The sequence below is a fragment of the Cynocephalus volans genome, chromosome 1 (assembly GCF_027409185.1).
Source record: "Cynocephalus volans isolate mCynVol1 chromosome 1, mCynVol1.pri, whole genome shotgun sequence".
Taxonomy (NCBI): domain Eukaryota; kingdom Metazoa; phylum Chordata; class Mammalia; order Dermoptera; family Cynocephalidae; genus Cynocephalus; species Cynocephalus volans.
In genome coordinates this window covers 5,013,297-5,035,261 of record NC_084460.1, presented here as the reverse complement: position 1 = coordinate 5,035,261, position 21,965 = coordinate 5,013,297, and the positions used below count along the sequence as shown (strand labels likewise).

The 21,965-nt window shown below is 35.0% G+C and overlaps 1 protein-coding gene across 15 annotated transcripts in view; it reads right to left on the bottom strand.

Annotated features, from left to right (window-relative positions):
• Positions 1–21,965, bottom strand: part of ERC1 (ELKS/RAB6-interacting/CAST family member 1) — a 523,885-nt gene that overhangs the window by 432,354 nt on the left and 69,566 nt on the right. For all 15 annotated transcript variants that reach the window (XR_010022659.1, XM_063087326.1, XM_063087318.1 and 12 more), the window contains one exon: positions 6,650–7,066. Coding sequence is in view for 14 of the 15 variants with exons in the window: in XM_063087326.1 (XP_062943396.1) it covers positions 6,650–7,066 (417 nt within the window). In the remaining variant the exon portion in view is untranslated. The remainder of the gene's footprint in view (positions 1–6,649; positions 7,067–21,965) is intronic.

The window sequence follows — 21,965 nt, the reverse complement described above, 5'->3', positions numbered from 1 at the left end:
GGTAAGGCTCCTCAAGGCAGGGGAAATTTGCAGAGCAGAATAATCTGAGAAAAAGGCTTGCCATACAAGCAACAGTGTCCCTCTGAAAGGAGTCCCCTTGAGTCCCTGGCCAAATACTAAGCTATGCATGCATAGGACAAGACTCCAAAAAGGTCACACAAAGATCTAGCAGGGAAAGAACAACTATCAGGGAGTTATGAGTTGAGCAACTACCCAAACTTTCATGAGACTGGGAAAAACTCTCCAAATGGCCAAAGTGGAGAGAACACCAGAGGAATTTAGTAGAGACCCCAGAAATGTCAAGCCTTAGGAACAGAATTTAGCCCTAGAGGAAAGTCTACTCCAAACCAACCCTAACAGAGTTTTAAAACAAGTCTTGAAAAGATCAAGTTAATCCACAAGTAAATTAACTCTTGCAAGACAAAACACTACTTCATTAAGGAAGACACCATAATCCAGCCACTCAGTAACCTTGCATCTATAATGTCCATCATACAATAACAAATTACTAGACCACTAAAAAAAACATACACAAAATTACTAGGCACACAAAGCATGAAAATATGACCTATAACAAGGAGACAGGTCATTCAATTGAAATAAACAGAAATTACAAAGAATGCAATTATCATTCCAGCTAACAAGCTAAAAAATGGCTAAACTATATAAGGAAAAGAGGGGAATAATTAAAGGGAAATTTTTAATTAAGAGATTTAAAGCATATTTTTGAAAAATAAAAAGAGGCCACAATATTTAGGGATGATACTTAGAAATTATATTAACTTAATATATATGATTCAATATAACAATATTATAATACTAGGGATAAGATGTGATAAATATAATAAATAGCAAAGGCATGATTACCATAAAAGCCAAGATAGTGATTACTTCTATGGAAAAGGGAGAGAGCTTTGCCTGGGATGGAGGACCTGGAGGACTTCTGGGTAGCTGTTAAAGTTCTATTTCTAGACCTGGGTGGTGGTTACAAGAATGCTTACTTTATAATTTATAAAGCTATACACTTTTTATAATATTTTCTGCATCTGTTCTATATTGTATCCAAAGAAGTTTTCTAACTCTCTTGAATTCATCTGTTTTCTTCTATCCCAACACCTAACACATTAGTTCAGGCCATAAAAATATCTCACCTGCATTAGAACAACAAACTTGGCAGCCTCTTCCCAGACTCCAATTTGTCCACACTGAATCTATTCTCCACGCTTTAAACAAAGTGATTAATTGAGAAGACAGTAGATATTTAATTATATTTGTTCAATAAATGAGTGCAAAACTTTAAAATGTGTTTTAAAAATGAATACTACTAATTTTAAACTATCTGCATCTATTAATAAAATCCTGTAACATATACTTTACATTTCTTATTTTGTATTTCTATATCTACTTGAAAATATTAAAATTTCATTTCTTTGAAATTCTCACAATTCAGATTTTCAACTAATTTTATCCGACTTTTCCTCTTCACCATTACCTAATTCCAAATAGGTAATTTCAAAATGCTTCACCTTAAGGTAAAATTATTTTAATTTCATTTTTAAACCCTAGCAAGCATCCAAGCAAAATATAAACAAAATAAATCCATTTGAATAAAAAATCCTTCTCTGCATACAATAAAGAACTGGGATGCCTTTTATACCATTTACAGACATAAAGCTTTCCTGCAAAGACATTTTCAAACCCACCACTCATAAATTTCCATTCAAAGGCCTGCACATTAAAGCTCATTAGGAACATATCTTGCAGTCAGGGAGCAGATAAACTCCCCTTTCCCTCTAAGCACATGAAGCCTCCAACTCATGCACTGTTAGTAAGACAGGAGACTCTGGAAATAGAAGGGAATGCACTATTCCAACAAGTGTAAGAAGTAGAATATATTATTTGCTCACTTTATTTCACTCCTATTGGCCTGAAAATTTTCATTCAAAAAAATTACATTGGAGGTAGAGTTATCTGGATCTTGTTATACTGTCAACTGTGTTTGACAGGAGAAAGTGGGTTCATTTTTCTCTCCTTAATTTACTAAAGAATAAAGGCTAATCTAGAGTTAGAAAACAAATGTTAGGCATCAAATTTCATGTCTGTCCTTTTCTTTAGTAGTTTCTTTCTTCTTAAAAGTAAGTCAACATTTACCTATACACCAGTCAGAAAGGAGCACTTGTGTCTGAAAAATAATATAGCTAAAACTTCTTTTTTTTTGAGTTTCAGATTTTAGCTTTTAGCACCCTTGGTTCAAAGGTAGAAGCTCCAAATTGTTTGTGAAGTCCCTTCACAGATTCCCTCCTCCACAAAGTTCTGTGTTTACTGTACTCACAACTCAAAGGAAACAAAGGAAGACGGGAGGTCAAACGGAAAGTATCCTCATTTGTTTTTTAGCATCTTAACCCAGCCAGCGTCCAGCAGCACTGTACAGTAACCCTCTATCAACTCCAGTGATGGCATTATGCTGAGAAAACCTGTCTTCTTGTCAAAATGGAAGTGAGGAACAAACGACACAACAAAAAGGGAGGAGGAATGACTTGAACAGGTGAGGTGTACACCAGCTCTCACTTTCCAAATCACAACAAAAGCCCAAACTAACTAGTGACCCCTTTTCCTTTTTAAATTCCTCCTACTGTCTATTTTGTCTATTTGTCTCTATTTCCTTCCCCCCGCCCCAAGCTCCTCTGCTTATACCTTTCAACTGCAAATAATACCAATGGGCATCCCTCGAATGTGCTAGTTAGATTCAGAATTCCTAGCCTAGAACTATTCAAACATTGGCACTTTTAACCTCAAACACTTCTGCAAACCCTAATGTGACAGAAGTTGTACTAACAAGGTTTGTTGATTGAAATAGAGACAAAAAACCTAGCAGACTGCAACCACGTTTTAAAACAAATTTGTATTTCATTCATCACAAGAGCATTTACCCATATTTTAAAAATTAGGAGCGCATACAGGTTTGAAATACAGTTGGTATCCATAGGGGACTATTTCCAGGACCCCTGGCAGATGCCAAAATCCACTGATGCTCAAGTCTCATATAAAAAGGCACAGTATTTGCATATAACCTGGATCACTTGTACTATCTAATACAATATAAATGCTATTTTCTAATTTGTATTATTTTTCACTGTTGTATTTTAAAAAATATTTTCAATCTGCGGTTGGTTGAATCCATTGACAAAGAACCCATGGATATGGAGGGCCAACTATATACTATTTAGTTGGTCTATAGACGATGCATAAGGATTGAAGATCCAAAAATTCCATGGCCAGCTTAGGTATGCTCTGCCAAAAGACTGAGAACAAACCAAAGTTTGGGTCTCAGACTTTGGTGTATAACAGAATCACCTGTAAAGCTTGTGAAAGCTTCGTATGCCCAAGCCCCAAGGACTAACCAAGTCTTGCCTGTAATTCAGCGTTTGTCCAATAGAGGTCATCTCTCTTCTACCAAAGGAAAGGTGACACAGTAAAACAATTCAAAACCTAACAATAAGTAGTCAAACGATGTGATTTCAGTACAAACAAAATACAATACTTAATTGGAATTTTATTTCTTCCTCTTTGGGTTTTTTGGCAAGAACTATTTACCTGCTATCTACAGAATCATGTTCATAAACAAAATGAAAAACTAATCACAAATGTTACTAGATTCAAATGCCATTTTAATGTTACCATATATCATCAAATCTAATAATATGCCATTAATTGTAAAACACACCATCACACACCATTGTTTTACATGCTGTAAAGTAATGGCGGAAATGCCTCCAGATAAATCATGACACAAAGCTTTATCATTTAGAATGTTTATTTAATACTGATTGCAAGAGGTTTTTGGGGTTTTTTTTCTTTACTTATTTAAACATAGAATTTAATCACATATCATTATGACCTGTTTTCATCATTTTCTCCACACACAGAAACTTTGTTTCGATGCTCATTCACAGAATATTTCTGAAGACATACTGAACAACAAAGTCAACATGTGAAATACTAACAATGCTCATAGCTTCACTAAAGTGATGACAAAATGAACAGCCATGACCATATTTGTGAATACACAGGCAAACAAATACATTAGGACTGCTTCTTTGCTAACAAAGATTGCAAGATACCATCAGGATAAGACTTAACTCAATTTCATATTGTTAAAATGGGAAAAACTGAGTCTGAGAATTGCTGAAATACCAATTTTTCAAAAGATGGACAATAATCATCACATAAATAATAAAATCTACTGATATCTCAGTATTGCCAACCCATGATTCTTTTTCCCTTTCTTCAGATACTAGTAATGACATCAACAATCATTTCAAGTCACCACTGACAAGACCTATATTTCTTCCCACAATATGTACATAAGCTGAGACTCGATATTTGTAGAGCTTCTTACTATTTGAAACTCGGTCTTAAATACATTGTTTTTTCCACCTTTTTTTTTTGGTCTTTTTCGTGACCGGCACTCAGCCAGTGAGTGCACCGGCCATTCCTATATAGGATCCGAACCCGTGGCGGGAGCGTCACTGCACTCCCAGCGCCGCACTCTCCCGAGTGCGCCACAGGCTCAGCCCTCCACCATTTTTTTTTAATTCACCATATTTACAATTGTTCTATGCCAGAATAACATTGTGGCTTTCCACAATCCGTAACTATTCAGCATTTATTAACTCCAAAACTCAAAAAAGAATTGGCAGCAGCAGCAAAACTTTAACATTAACAGTTCATCTTGATGCTGGTATCGTTTTCATGATGCATGCTCTCTGAGATTATCAGAACTTCTCTAACAGTGATCTCTAACTAGGCTCTAGGCTATCTTGTTAAAATATAAAGTCGTTAAAGTAAACTAAAACTCAGGATATGCCTGTAATGTGGTAGTTGATAGAAAATTCTCTAAAACAATACGGTCCGGTCATTTGAAGAGCATAACATGTACATAGCTGCAGATTAATCATAAGAACACAGTTCATGCTGCTGTGAGGATAAACTGGTCCAACAACTCTGGAGGATGAGTTTATTTTAAAGTTTTGAAAATGTACACACCCTTTAATTGAGCAAATTCCTTTCTAGGAAATTATTCTAAAGAAAAAATTAATTAATGCACAGGGAGATATGGTTAAGGATATTCAATGCAGCATAGATGTAAAATACTGAAAAGTTAATAGTCTAAATTTTCAACAATAAGAGATGTTCAAATAAATGCAATGGAATATTACAAAGTCATTTGAAATTACAAACATCTATAAGTACTGACAGAGAAAGATGGCCACACAAATTATTAAGAAAAGCAGGCACTTATATTATGCATAACAGCACTAACACAATAGCCACTAGGCAACGTGTATTTACTTAAGTTTACATTTTTTAAATTCAGTTTAATTTTAAATTCGCTATATTTAAATAAATTTAAAATTCATTTCTTCACTGCTTTGTAGCTGGCTAGTGGCTACCATATTTGACAGAGCAGATATAGAACATTTCCATCATCAGAGAAAGTTACACTGAACAGTGCCAATGTTACACTAGTCTAACTTTTTAAGAGAAATAAAAAAACACAGAAATAATGAAAGAATATATAAACAATAGAAATAACTAGAAACATATACATAACAAAAGTTAACAATTATCACTAGGTACAATTTTAAGTTTTTGCTAATCTATTTTCTAATGTAATAACCAATCAACTACAATGGATTTCCTGTGTACTAAAACCATGTTTTAAAAAAATAATAAAGTTCTCCAAAACCAGAAATGCCCTCTCTGTAATATATTTCAGATTTTTAATAAAAGGAGAAATTACGGAACAAACTATGCATTTAGATATATTTTTTTAATTACTATTTTGCTGCATTGGGAATATGCCTTTTTTTTTTTAATATGCCATTTTTTAACCTCCTTTCCTCACATTTCATTTAGAAAGTAATTATTATTCAGATTCATATTAACACAGTTTGGGGATTTTTCCCCCTCCAAGTATGAGTTATCTAAAATCTGACCACATAGAGAAATATGCTAATTTTTTTAATTCACTGTAAAATGAATCTTCCTTTATGCTTTCTTAAAATGAAGCACTACCTAGAAAATTGAAAAATTATCAAGTCATAAAAGTAAGCTAAAGTCTGAGTTTCCTCTCTAAAAAGTAACAGTGTGTCTCTATATCATTCTGTGCCTCCATGGCAGCAAATGATTTTTATCATGTATCTTTTACAGCAAGGCAACAGCTTCCATGGAAACCACAGGGCAAACTTTCAATACTGCTGTCCAGGACTTTATAAGCACAAGTAAACTACGGCAATCACTTGCTTTCACTTATTAACATTTTTAAATTGAGCAACAGTTAGCTACTGGTGTTGTTCCACTTTCTCTATGATAATAAGTCTAGAGATGAGTAACAAAACAAGAAAATTCTGTGCTCCTGTAGCAACAAATGAACCTCTACCCAGAAAGTTACTGAGCCAGCATATACCAGATGACGTTACCTCATACAAGAGAGCAAATCAAGAGAAATCAGTGAAGCACTTAAATACAAAAGACAAAATTCCCTTCCAATAGTAGAGCACACAAATTTATCTAGGCCAGGTGTTGATTATTCAGGGGGAAAAAAGGCAATCAATAAATCATAACAACTAAAAAAGTGGTCACTCACCTCTCTCAACATATTGTTTTCTTTTTCCTTCTGCTCCAAAAGGCTTTCTAGGTGGTGGACATGCATCTCTGCCTCCGCCAGGCGTCTTGTTCTCTCATGGTCTTCCTCGGTAGCCTTGGCAGAAAGTCCTTTGCTCTGCAACATCTCCAGAAGTTTCTTGATGGATTCATCTCGAGCATTTAGGGTTTGCTTCTGAGTCTCAATACGCAGTTCCATTTCCTCCAAGGTCTTTCGAAGAAGAAACAGCTCTTTGGCCTGCCGCTCATGCTCAGCATGTAGCCTCTGAAAGTTCTCCTCTGTCAGCTCTGCCACACAAGGTTCACCAGTCCTACTGCTGCTATCTTGTTGAAACAGTTGATTCAGGTCCCTCTGGATCCGCAATTCATCCTGAAGAGCCTGGATTGTCATCTGCATGTGCTAGAATCAAGACAAAAAGAAAACTTCAAATCAGCTCTCCTCCTTAAGCAGCAAAAATAGAGCAGATTGGGGTGAGTCGAAAATAGCTGCAAGGGCTCTCAGAAATCTGCATTCAGCAAATTAGGATTCACCTTATTCTGTATTATAGTTTCTTAAAATATGATTGACATAATCTGCAAAATGTCAATAATTTAACTCGTGTTTATTACCAACAGGAAGCAAGATAAGTATGGCAGCTCCTCACTTTGAATAAGCCATGATAAAACAAAGACACTGTCAAAATTAATGAATGGGATTACATAGGAACTAAATTGAGGGGAGGGGGAAGATAAGGGAGATCTACGGGAATATGAACACATTAATTCAAAAAATTTCACCAAAAAAGACAACGGATATCAAAACACAAAATTATTATATATTATAAATATTAAATAATACAAACATTTAATGAGTGGTATGTATATGCCACATTATACCAAGCACTTTTTATATGTTAAATTCATTTAATCATCATTATGACACATGTACTTTTATTTTACTGTGGTAAAAACACTTAACATGAGCTCTACCCTCCTAACAAACTTTAAGTGTACAGTATTGTTGACTATAGGTACAAAGTTGTACAACAGATGTCTAGTGCTTATTCATTTTGCTTAACTGAAAGTTTATGCCCGTTGATCAGTGACTTTCCATTTCCCTCTCCCCCACCCCCTGGCAAGTACCATTACACTCTTTGATTCTGTGAATCTGACTATTTTAGATACCCGACACATGTACTACTACTTCATTTTTATTGATGATGACACTAGGCTTAGAAAGGTTTAAGTAACTGGTCACACAACAAAAGAAAGAGCTGGCATTCAAACCAAAGCAATCCTCACAGTCCACTGAAACTAGTACTACCCAAAAGTAATAATATAACTTGAAGCTTTAAAAAAAGAGAGAGAATGTGTGAAATTTTTATGCAGGGGAAGAAAACAATATGGTTGAATAACTAAATGAAGATGTTAATGCACATAAACTACTAAAATGTTTGAGAAGGCATATCTTTAGCTTGTATCCCTAACAAAGATATGTGAACTTTTAACATGAATGGATAAGTAAGTTCCAGCACACTATACAAAGAATTCCAAAAAGTTGTTATATCAAGAATCTTATTTTTAGGAATATAGATGCAACAATAAAAGATCATTCCTTATATTCAAGGCCTAGCAGTGTGCACAGTTAAAAGAACGCTAAACTGTGATTAGAAGACATGACTTTTAGTTCTAGCTCTTGCACTGACTAGCTGTGAAATTCAGACACGTTGCCATCTTTCTGGGTTTAAATACCCATAACTACCTGTTCACAAAGTTGATAATATAATGAAAATCTATGTAGTGTATGTTTAAAAACATACATTGTTTAAAATTCTGGCAGAGTACAAAACAGCAGCATAGTAAATATCTCAAGGAAATGATTTGGCAAGTGTACAAAGATGTATTACACAAAGATACTTGTTGTTTACAATAGTGACAAAATTAGAAACAACTTAAATAGACATTAACAGATGATGGGTTAAGTAAATGAGAAATGCCCACACAATTTAATACTAGGAATCAATTAAAAATAACAATGTGCATACAGAGATAGATAGATAAATATTATGGTCACAACATATTATTTATACATGTAAAAAAAGATTATATAATAACAAGTATAGGATAATCCCAATTCTGATTTTTAAAAGTATATACATGCAAAGAAAAGTCTGAAAGGAGGTAGGCAATAGCTATCCCTGGGAATGTGTGACTTTTACGTTTTTCTTTATACTTTTTTGTACTGTCTAAATCTCCTACAGTAAGCATATAATCCTTTATTCTTGGTTTAAAAAAAAAAAAAAAAAAAAAAAGCAGTGCTTTTTAAGAGTTTGAAGACTACCAGAATTGAAAGTTCACTACTTGCTAAACGCATATGTAGTTTTAAAGATATATTTTTACCTATAAATAAAAGAAACAGACTTCAGAGATGCTTATTTGGGTGCAGAACATTGTGATCAATTTGCTGTCACTTTCGTAAGGGGGGAGGAAAAAATAGAATATTCATAAGAAATAAAAATATTTCTGGAAAGTTATATAAGAAACGATTGATAGTAATTTCTGTTTAAAAAATGGAAAAGTTAAGTGACAAGCTATGAGAAGGCTTTATTTTAATCCTCTTGAATTTTAATAGCTTTATTGAGATGTAATTCTCAAATTGTTTAAAGTGTACAATTAAGTGGTTTTCAGGATATTAAAAGCTGTGTACCGATCAACACTAATTCTAGAACACTTTCATCACCCCTAAGATAAACCCCTTACCCATCAGCAGTCACTCTCCATCCCCTTCTTTTCCCTCCTCCTCCCAATTCCCCTCTTGAATTTTGAACAATATAGATGTATTACCCATTCAAAAAATAATCAAAAAAAAAAAAAAAAAGATGCCTGCCAATGTTTTTCATCCTAAAAAAGAAAGAAATTCTGACACATGCTACAACATGGATGAACCTTGAGGACATTATGCTCAGTGAAATAAGCCAATCTCAAAAAGACAAGCACTGTAAGATTCCACTTATATGAGATATCCAGAGTACTGTCCTCAAATTTATGAAGACAGAAAGTAGAACAGTGGTTGCCAGGGGCTAAGAGGAGGAGGGAATGGGAGTTATTGTTTAAAGGTATAGTGTTTCACTTTTGCAAGATGAAAAGAATTCTAATACCATACAATCCAGCAACCCTGCTACTGGGTATACACCCAAAGGAATGGGTACATCATCATGTAGAAGGGAAACCTGTACTCCCATGTTTATCGCAGCTCTATTTACAATAGCCAAGATATGGAACCAAAGTAATTTTTTTTTTTTTAATTTTATTTTGTCGATATACATTGTAGCTGATTAATGCTCCCCATCACCAAAACCTCCCTCCCTTCTCCCTCCCCCCCTCCCCCCAACCATGTCCTTTCTGTTTGTTTGTTGTATCAACTTCAAATAATTGTGGTTGTTATATCTTCTTCCCCCCCCCCCCGGTTTGTGTGTGTATGTGTGTAAGTGTGTGTGTGAATTTATATATTAATTTTTAGCTCCCTCCAATAAGTGAGAACATGTGGTATTTCTCTTTCTGTGCCTGACTTGTTTCACTTAATATAATTCTCTCGAGGTCCATCCATGTTGTTGCAAATGGCAGTATTTCATTCGTTTTTATAGCTGAGTAGTATTCCATTGTGTAGATGTACCACATTTTCCGTATCCACTCATCTGATGATGGGCATTTGGGCTGGTTCCAACTCTTGGCTATTGTAAAGAGTGCTGCGATGAACATTGGGGAACAGGTATACCTTCGACTTGATGATTTCCATTCCTCTGGGTATATTCCCAACAGTGGGATGGCTGGGTCGTATGGTAGATCTATTTGTAATTGTTTAAGGAACCTCCATACCATTTTCCATAGAGGCTGCACCATTTTGCAGTCCCACCAACAATGTATGAGAGTTCCTTTTTCTCCGCAGCCTCGCCAGCATTTATCGTTCATAGTCTTTTGGAATTTAGCCATCCTAACTGGGGTTAGATGGTATCTCCATGTGGTTTTGATTTGCATTTCCCGGATGCTGAGTGATGTTGAGCATTTTTTCATATGTCTGTTGGCCATTTGGATATCTTCCTTAGAGAAATGCCTACTTAGCTCTTTTGCCCATTTTTTAATTGGGTTGCTTGTTTTCTTCTTGTAAAGTTGTTTGAGTTCCTTATATATTCTGGATATTAATCCTTTGTCAGATGTATATTTTGCAAATATTTGCTCCCACTCTGTTGGTTGTCTTTTAACTCTTTTAATTGTTTCTTTTGCTGTGCAGAAGCTTTTTAGTTTGATATAATCCCATTTGTTTATTTTTCCTTTGGTTGCCCGTGCTTTTGGGGTCGTATTCATGAAGTCTGTGCCCAGTCCCATTTCCTGAAGTGTTTCCCCTATGTTTTCTTTAAGAAGTTTTATTGTTTCAGGGTGTATATTTAAATCCTTAATCCATTTTGAGTTGATTTTAGTATACGGTGAGAGGTATGGATCTAGTTTCATTCTCCTGCATATTGATATCCAGTTATCCCAGCACCACTTGCTGAAGAGGCAGTCCCTTCCCCAGTGAATAGGCTTGGTGCCTTTGTCAAAGATCAGATGGCAGTAAGTGTGTGGGTTGATTTCTGGATTCTCTATTCTATTCCATTGGTCAGTGTGTCTGTTTTTATGCCAGTACCATACTGTTTTGGTTATTATAGCTTTGTAGTATAGCTTAAAGTCAGGTAGTGTTATGCCTCCAGCTTTATTTTCTTTGCTGAGCATTGCTTTGGCTATTCGTGGTCTTTTATTGTTCCATATAAATGTCTGAATAGTTTTTTCCATTTCTGAGAAAAATGTCTTTGGAATTTTGATGGGGATTGCATTGAATTTGTATATCACTTTGGGTAGTATGGACATTTTCACTATGTTGATTCTTCCAATCCAAGAGCATGGAATATCTTTCCATCTTCTTGTATCCTCTCTAATTTCTCTCAGCAGTGGTTTGTAGTTCTCATTATAGAGATTTTTCACCTCCTTGGTTAACTCAATTCCTAAGTATTTTATTTTTTTGGTGGCTATTGTAAATGGGCAGGCTTTCTTGATTTCTCCTTCTGCATGTTCACTATTGGAGAAAAGAAATGCTACTGATTTTTGTGTGTTGATTTTGTATCCTGCTACTGTGCTGAAATCATTTATCAATTCCAACAGTTTTTTTGTAGAGGTTTTAGGCTGTTCGATATATAGGATCATGTCATCTGCAAACAGGGACAGTTTGACTTCATCTTTTCCAATCTGGATGCCCTTTATTTCCTTCTCTTCTCTGATTGCTCTGGCTAGTACTTCCAACACTATGTTGAATAGGAGTGGTGAGAGTGGGCATCCTTGTCTAGTGCCTGGAACCAAAGTAATTGTCCATCCACCAATGACCAGATAAAATGTGGTATATATACACAATGGAATACTACTGAGCCATAAAAAAGAATGAAATTCTGCCATTCGCAGCAATATGAATGAGCTTGGAGAAAATTATGTTAAGTGAAATAAGCGAGGCATAATAGAAAGAGAAATACTGCATGTTCTCACTTATAAGTGGGAGCAAAGGAAAGTGGGGAGGGGAGGAGAGGGCAAACACAACAATACACTGAACTTTCAGAAGGAGAGAATAGAACTGTAATTTACTAGAGAGGGGGAAGGGGAGGTTAGGGAGAAGTTGGTTAATGGACACAAACAATGAGAACGTTTAGTTTTGAGGTCCTTAAAATCATGATGGCGATATACTCTGTAAGCCTCCAGTTAAACTGAGGTAGTATTTTACAGAAATAAAAAACACCCATTGTATAAAGGCTACAGTGATTGTTTCCATTTTTTCTGTCTAAAACTTAATGTGGACTATGTTTTCACCTTAATCTTAAACCGTCCATTGATTTTTTAATAATAACTAATCTTTTTACAGCACTTCGCATTTTATAAAGCACTGTTATATGCACATCACTGAGAAGGTGTTTTAAGATGATTATATTTTGCGGGTATGATGATGTGTATGATGATGTGTCTGAACATCCTTCATTTTTTCTCTCTTAAAATTTCTCTCTCTCGCAAAAGTTCACATACTCATAGCCATACAAAGTTTTTCAGACAGTTTGCAGAGGTCCCTGAACTCCCTAAGACCTGTTTTTGGAGAACTTTGCTTTAAGGGTATTAAACTATGATATGCAAAAAAAAGTTTGGACTTAGAGGCAGGGCAAACCTGGTTCTAAATCCTGCATGCTCAGGTGCTCACTACCTGTGTGACTTGGGGCAAGAGTAATTGAGCTCCCGTTTTCTCAGTAGAGAAAATAAAAATAATGTATGTATTATGTCTTGCAGGGTTGCTGTGAGCATTAAAGAATGTATGTAAAGAACATCAAATGACGGTTGGCATATGACATCACCCAAAAGTACTAACTGCTGCTGCTACTATTTTTTTAAGCATTTATCTTCTAATTAAATTAGGTTTTTACCAGTGATTCTGAGACATATATGAGGAGTTTCTTGATGGGAGAAACTGCACCATTCTCAGCTTTTTATTTCCACAAATCATTTTGCCCATAATTTCTCAGTAAATGTATTGAGTCGAACTTTTTGAGCCAAATAATAATTTGTGTCATTTCAATAATGGACAACATCAAACTTGAATGATTTTATATATGCATGAGAATAAATTTTAAATGAACCAAAAAGCTACTTAAAAAAAAAAAAAAGATGAAAAGAGTTCTAGAGACGGATGTTGGTGATGGTTTCACAACATTAATGAATTTAATGGCACTAAACTACACTTGAAAATGGTTAGGATGGTAAATTTTACATTATATGCATTTTACCACAATAAAAAAAAATTGGTGGGAAGGAAGATGCCTGCCATAAAATTCCACTTATGGATATTAAATAATGTACTTGTAACTACTGATAAATATTTAGGTTGGTTCTCATTTTTCACTATAAGAGGCAACTTCATATGTGTATCTGTACATGTATCCAAATTTTTCTTGGGGATGAAGAAACTGGTTAGCTCAGTTGGTTAGAACACAATGGTATAACACAAAGTTCAAGGGTTTCGATCCCCATACCAGCCAGCAGCAAAAAAAATAAAAACTATACATACTAAAATTATCTCTAAAAGGATGGGTAGAGATTTAAACTTCCACCAAACAATGTCTGGGAGAGGCCATTTCCCCAAACTGTTGATAATTTAACAATTTTGAGTATCTGAATTTTTTTTTTTTCTTTTCATTTCTTTTTTTTGGTTGCTGGTCGGTGCAGGAATCCAAATCCTTGACCCCAGAGTTATAACACCACACTCTAACAAACTGAACTAACCAGCCAGCCCTTTTTTAATATTTCTTTTATTTTAAGTGAGGTTGAATATCTATTCACATTATCTACTGGCACTTTATATTCTTTCTTTTGTGACTCATCTGTTCTTGTTTTTGCCCATTTTGTTATTGAGACATTTTTTCCTAATCCATTTTAAAAGCTCTTTATAATACGAAAATAATCTTTCACAAGCTGTGTGTGTTACAAATATTTTTCCAAGTCTATCATTCTCTTTTAACATTGCTTGTGTTAGCTTTTAAGTTGAGATTTTTTTTAATGCATACACATCAACCTTTTCCTTTATAGTTTTACTTTCAGTATTATGCTTTTAGCAAGTAGTGAACTTCCAATTCTGGTGGTCTTCAAACTCTTCAAAAGCATTGTTTTTTCTTACCAAGAATAAACTTACAATAAAAAACTGAAATTATCAGGTATTTTCATTCATGAATAAAATTTTTAAAATGCATTTAACAGCCAGCATCATCTTTTAAAGATTCTTAACAGTTGCTGGAGTTCAAGATCCTCAATAAAAAGATATACCAAAATGCTAATCTCTGAAGCCTAGTTTCTTCTTTATCCTTGGAAGTCAAAAAAAAAAAAAAAAAATTCCAGACATTCCTGAGTGAATTTTTCCCAAAGGGAAATATCAGAAGTTAAATTCAACAGGAAAGTTGATTTCTAGGTATGATTGTTACTCCTTTTTTGAACATTCATCATTCATTCATTCAAGTCAGGAGAAATACATCTTGGCTACAGCTAACAGTCTCACATACACCTTACTACGAATGACTGTCTAGTACAGCAACTACTATTTTGGTGAATAAAGAAACTATAACTACTAACGTGTCTACTTCTTCAGCTCTGCTCACACCCATACACAATGCTCTAACTGATAGCCTAGAAGGTTACACAGCTATTTTCTCCATTGAAATATAAATCAATGTTCCCTCTTTAGGCTACAATAATGCTAGCTTTGCTTTATAAAAATTCCTGCCAACTCCACTGGAAGAAGACAAAACAAGCAGTCGAGAAGCCAGGATACTCTTTTTCCAGCATATTCACACAGAAGATAAAGTAAGCATATTCCCATATCTCATAGACATTTATAATGATCAACCAAAAATAGATACATTGAATCTAGTGGAAAGATCTCAGTTATAAGACATTAGGAGAACTTCTCTTTGGGAATTCTGCTCCTGGCACTCCAGATTTTAAACTGACACCCACTTGTCTACTTTTCACTCTCACTCAGCTTGATCTTGAAAGGACAGAAAAGTACTTGCCTAAAATTTACTCCAAGGTTTGGGCTATTATTACACCAAGCTGTATCTCAACAAAATGATATAATATTGTGAGAAACAGTTATGAAAACTCTTAAATATCTGACAGTCTTAAATAATGACTTTTATTAAAAAAATAATACATCTACAAAAATGACAAATCACCACAACCCTTCATATATTTTAAATAAATAACAGAAGCTGTTCTGAGGCTTTTATTCTTACAAATAAACTATCATTAGTTTCTTGGAACAAGAGAACACTTTGACCTAGTTTATTCTGATTCCTAAAATAACAGAACTATGTAGTCTAGAGATATTTTTAGTCAGGGAAAAAGAGTATACATGAAAGTGGTCATCAGTATAAATATATCACAGAGAACTCAAAGCACCATTTATCAAGAAGACCAAAGTCACAGAAAATACTAGTATTGTACCCCATTATAAATGGTACATTAAACAATTTTTTCTAAAACATGGAAATGCATACATTAAGTAAGCTTTATTAATGCAAGATACAGAAGTGTTTATAATTCTTACTTAAGTCACCTGAGTCAAGCTTCCAGCCTCTTCAGGCTATCTGATGTTCCCATTTGTGCTGCCACAGCACTGTATACATATCCCTAGAATAGCACTTACCAGACTAATCTGCAATTTATCACTCTGTATCTGTCTCAATAAACACTTGGAGCTGTCATCTTTTCACCCTGGGCACAGCACAGTACTTGCATTAAGTGCTCAAATTTTCTCGTAAAAGACTGACAAAAACAAATTTTGAGAAACTATCTTGAAAGTAAATGACCAAAGTATAGTAGATGCAACTCAAATATCTGGAAAGTTATATCTCTTTCCTTAAAAATAATAACAGTGAATTACTCATTCTGTAATAATTGTTTCTACACTGGCCAATACACGTAATTCTATCTTAAATCCAAACTGGCCAAAATATAAAACAGAACCCTAATAAAAATGTTAATTATATACTCTAGGTTTATTCAATATTTGACCTGAAACAAAGGGAAGCATTTTCAGATAATTAATAGTCAGCAAGAATCTTTCACAGTTTCAGTATTATACACAGCACACAAAAAGTACAGGAGAGAGTTCTTGTCCAAAATTAAAGCTTACAAATTGGTAAAACACAATAGTTACACACACACACACTCACTAACCAGCACTATATCCTATCACAAATTTTAAATTAAAACATCATTAAGAAAGAGAAAAGGGACACATATAAAGCACTTATTTTACATGCAATATATTCAAATGAAGTTTAGAAACTTTAATATCAGTATGAGCTGGACTCATGAATCTTAACATATTTCTATGAAAAGAAAGTGTTCTAATTTCTATCATTTTAGAAAAGGAAATTAGGTAAGTAATGAGTCTGAACCTCAAAGACTCAGACAGAGGAAGAGCCTCTAAGATCATTCATTTTTCCAGATTGTTAGTCCAGTGTTCTTTCATCTGATAACAGGAATTTATTTTCTGTATGGCAAAGCACACTGTAAGCTCTCAAATACTAAACCAAAACAAAATTCTCAGACTGATCTAAATACCAGCAAGAGATTCACTAAAATGCAAGAAAGAACCACATAAGAACTCAAACGGATAGATTATTTAACATTCTCTCACCCTTTACCTTGAGCTTATGCGGAAGGTTATTCTCCTCTAAAAAAGATGTCAGAGTCAAGAAAACGAACAAGCAATTGTACCAGAACTCTAACAATTACTCTCTGCTACTGAATCCAGGAAAAATACGAGCATCTATCTCTGTGCTCTGAGAACCCTGACATAAATCTAAGTGGCAAGATGTCCCTGGGGAGCATCAGAATTTCGACAGCAGGTTTATATGAGCAATAGACATAGGCTATCTTTATGCTAGCACAATCCAGAATGGACGTTAAAGAATAAATGAAAATGCTATCACAATGGGGAGGTCCCAATGTCATAAATACATTCTGTACACTATGAGTTCCTCAAGACAATCAGCAACTCAAGTAACGATAAACTGCTTGTAGTACAAGTTCTAGAAACCCCAAATAGCTTTCAGTTACACGAGCCCCCATGCTATTTACTGCTTACCCCCTAACCTTTATTTATGCAGTCTCCTCAGCCCTTTCCCTCTCTTTCACTCCTAGCTAAATCTTACTTGTCCTTTCCTTCTCAGCCCAGGCATCCTCTCCTTTGGAAAGCCTGTTTTAACTCCCCAAGCTGAATGAGGTGAACTTCCTCTGCTTCCCCATGTTCTCTGTACCTGACTCTATTGTTGTACTTACATCACATTATCATTTTTATCTGTTTAGCTTCCCCATCAAACTATGAGCCTTTTGAAGGTATTAATTCCTATACCACACAGCACCATGCCTGGTACACAGATGACCCTCAAAAAAAGAAAAAAAAGGGGCCAGCCCTCGGCTCACTTGGGAGAGTGTGGTGCTGATAATAACAAGGCCACGCGTTCAGATCCCCTTACTGGTCATCTTTAAAATAAAAAAAGAAAAGAAAAAATGTTGGCTGAATCAGTGGTTTTTACCTATCTTACCTTGCTGCCTTCCTAATTATTACTTCCTAAGTATACTGATAAGCATTTTCAGATTTAGGATGTTATAGTATTCTCTTCACACATCCACTGCATCTACCTTCATTCTTTAATATGTTGTCTGTCCTTTACCTTCCATCAATAAGGCTTTAAATTGGTTTGAACTGGCTTCCCACATCCTGAAGATCTCTCTTTTCCTATTTATGAGCAAGACAGCAGAAGACAATGAAGCTGCAACAAATCACAGGAAGCGTCACATGACGAGTGACCATATAGATGCTGTCTTCTCAACAGAAGTGATAAGATTAAATTCTCTAGAGGATCTTTTCTAGAAACGAGTTCTTAATTTAAGCATCAAGTACTATTGGGATAAACAAGGAAGAAAGGCAGAGAGAGAAAGGAAGGAAGAAAAGTATAGAAATAAAAGAAGATAGTATCCCGAACCACAAATCACAATAGTAAGAATATCACACTAAGCAATGTCAGGATTAAAGAGATTCATTTCATTAAAAATTACATCAAAATTACTTCTTAAAAAATCTTTAAAATAAAATCAACCAGCAAAAGGATCCTAAAAAAACCAATTCCTTAGTAATTAGCTTGAGGATACTCAGCAGTAAAACCCAAAAGATTCAAGCATTTGCAACAAAAGTGCACAAGATTCCCAAATTTGGTCACTAAAATAAAAGTAGGTGAATCAGCCAGAAAGAAGGGTAAAGAAAGAAGAGTTAGGTGATAGGAATCAGCTATGAAAGTGTTAACAGCTAATCCTGGCAATGATATTATTGGGAATGGGTTCTGCTGAATGAACACACACTGGAGGCAAGAAGCCTGGCTGTCAGAAGGGAATCCCTGCTGGCATTCAGCTGCAACATGCATTGTAAAGTTGACAGGGGCCAATGTCTGTGTCCGGCAAAGCTGCATCGACACTGAAGTCACTATGTACACAAAGCTTATCAGAAGCTATAACAATGTTTCTTCTTTTTCTTTCTCCCTTTCCTCCAGAAAAAAAGGAAAAGGCAAGGAACAGTGATTGTATTAGTCTGTTTCTGTTGCTTATAACAAAATACACAGAACTGGGTGATTTATAAAGAAAACAAAATTTATTCCTTACAGTTTTAGAGGCTGGGAGGTCCAAAGTCCAGGGAACACATGCAGTAAGGATCTTGGTAGTGGCAGCAGTGACAGCAGTGTATCACATTGTGAAAATGGCAGAGCAGAGAGAGACTAACCTCCTCATTCATGCTCCTTTCAAAGCCCTATAAACCATACCCCTGACCACCAATTTTAATCCACTCGCTATGGCATGGTCCTACAATTCAATTACCATAATAGGATTTCCCACCCTCAACAGTTACAGTGGGAATTGAGCTTCTAATATATGGACTTTGGGGGACACAATTCAATCAACCCACAGCAGTGATATATGGGGAAAGTAAAAAGAGACCCTGACCTCACTGAATTACCGGAAAGCGCTCATGCACAGTGCTATTGTTTAAGGTGCTTTCACATAAACTACCACCAAAAAAAATTTTTTTAATTAAGATGAAATCAAACTAAATTATTTATATAAATAATTCTCTCTGGAGGAGAAACTAACAAAGAATATATAAAGAACATCAGTAAACCAGAAAAGGCCAGCCAAAATCATTCACATCTTTTTTCAAGACAACAGTTTTAGCAACGTGCTTTCCAATAAAAATTAAACCTAGTTATTAAACAAATCAGAATGAAAGCAACTACACTAAGTAACTGACAGAATAAAACAGGTAATCCACTGCAGAAGATTAACTGATTCCTGATCAGTACAGCATATTTCACAACTTGCTTTTCAATATATTGTACTGCATGAATCTCTACTACATAAGCAAAATGTAGGCAGCCTGATTAGTACACAAAATTAAATGTCAGCTAGATCTCCTAATGTACACCTCAGGGAGAGGTTTTATCAATATACATGAAAAGTTTTACAAAAATCTTCCAAAGTATACTTACTATGGCTTGAATGTTTGTCCCTTCCAGAGCTCATGTTGAAGCTTAATCCCCAATATGGTATTTGAACAATAGGGCCTTTAAGAGGTAAGTGGATCATGAGGGCAATAAATTAATTCATTCATGGATTAATGGGTTAATGAATTAATGGGTTATCACAGGAATAGACTGGTGCTCTAAAAGGAGAGGAAGAAGACACATTAGCATGCTCTTGTTCTCTAACCACATGATACCCTAGCACCTTCAGACTCTGAAGAGAGTCCCCACCAAGAAGGTGGCCCTCAGCAGATGCTCCTCCTTGACTTGTACTTCCCAGCCTCCAAAAATATAAAAAGTAAATTTATTTTATTTATAATTACCCAGTTCCAGGTATTCCGTTACAAGGAACAGAAAACTGACTAATACTTTCATTAAAACTACTGCTTATAAATACAGTCATGAGTCACTTAACAACAGGAATAAATTCTGAAAAATGTGTCATTAGGCGATTTCATCATTGTGTGTACATAGAGCATACTTACACAAACCTACATGGTACAGCCTACTACACACCTAGGCTATACAGTATAGCTATTACAATCTTACAGGACCACCGTCATATATGCAGTCTGTCATTAACCAAAATGTCTTTATGCGGTACATGACTATATGAATTAATAAGACAACCTCATTCAACAACCACAGAGAGAGCATCCAGGTGTCCCACTCATAAAGTTATCCTCCTCCAATCAAAGTTCTTTACTCTTGAACTCTCAATTTTTTATTGTTAAAAACTGTACAACACACTGCAGATCCAGCTGATAACACTACTGAATTCACAGCATTCATTTAATACTACTATTCTATCACACAATCCTCCAACCATTTACCATCAACCCCATCTCTTTCAAGTGCTTTCTTATCCTATTTTGTTTGCTACTTCCCTAACACTAATAAATATATTTTCATATTCACGATATTATATAAGTAACATTCTCTTCACACCTCCAGTGCATCTACTTACATCCCTTAATATGTTTTCTGTCATTTTCCCTCCATCTATAAGGCTTTAAATTAGTTTGAATGGTTTCTCACTGAATTGGTTACCAGGAATTTCATTACATTGAGCTCATTCATCCACAGTTCTCTTATTTCATTAAAAAATTGCATGCATTTGCAGATGTATGGACAAAAAAGTTAAAGGTACAACTTCTGAATAAAACCAGTAGATACATGTGATGATCAAGCCCAAGATGCTGGCCTCATTTAGACCAAGGTCTACTCAATTTTAATCAAATCATATCTCCTGGTATAAATGACTACCTAGATGAGCTACCTTAAGGAAATCACTGGGCCTCCCAGGGCCTGTTTCTTTTATCTACAAAAAAAGGGGCTGGATTCAGTGTTTTTCAAACTATGTTCAGAGTTTAGCCAGCAGATATCCCCAACCTTCACCCTTCTGTTCCAAGCAGAGCAGTGCTCCTTTTATTTGTTCTACAGATTTCACTTACACTGGTGATTCTCTACCCTAGTCACATATTAGAATAATCTGGGAACGTCATGAGAAATTCCAAACCCAGGAAACTAAACCCCAGAGATTCTGATTTGATTGGTCTGGGGTTGATTTAGCAACAGGTTTTTTTGTTTTTATTTTTATTTTTTTAATAGATTTAAAACCAAGAGTTCATAATTTAAAACTCTGAAAAACACTAGAATCTGTAATTCTTAATGCTGCTCTTAACATCCTATGAATCTGTAACACTTTAGCCTAGACTCCATACACAAATCCAAATTCTGAAATCCAAAAAGGTCTAAAAACTTCAAGTTTTTTCCAAACTCACTAGAAAACCTAAACTCACTAGAAAAGTATAAGGCTGTTTTTAATTTTTATTTATCCTGGTGTAAACATATGTACATATCATTACAAAAAACATACAAGAGAACAAACAATAAGATTCCATTTATATATAAAATTCAAAATCATGCAAACTACATACAAACTACATACACTTAGGATTTGTATGCTTTTAGTATTTATATTTCAATAAGAATTTTACTTGAAAATCATGCAATATCACATTTGCAAAAATAAAATACCTTTCTCTCTGTTTTTCTCTGTGTAACCTCTTAATGTATCCTTATTTGTCTCCGACTTCTTGCTATCTCCCATCCTTGTCTGCTTTTCTC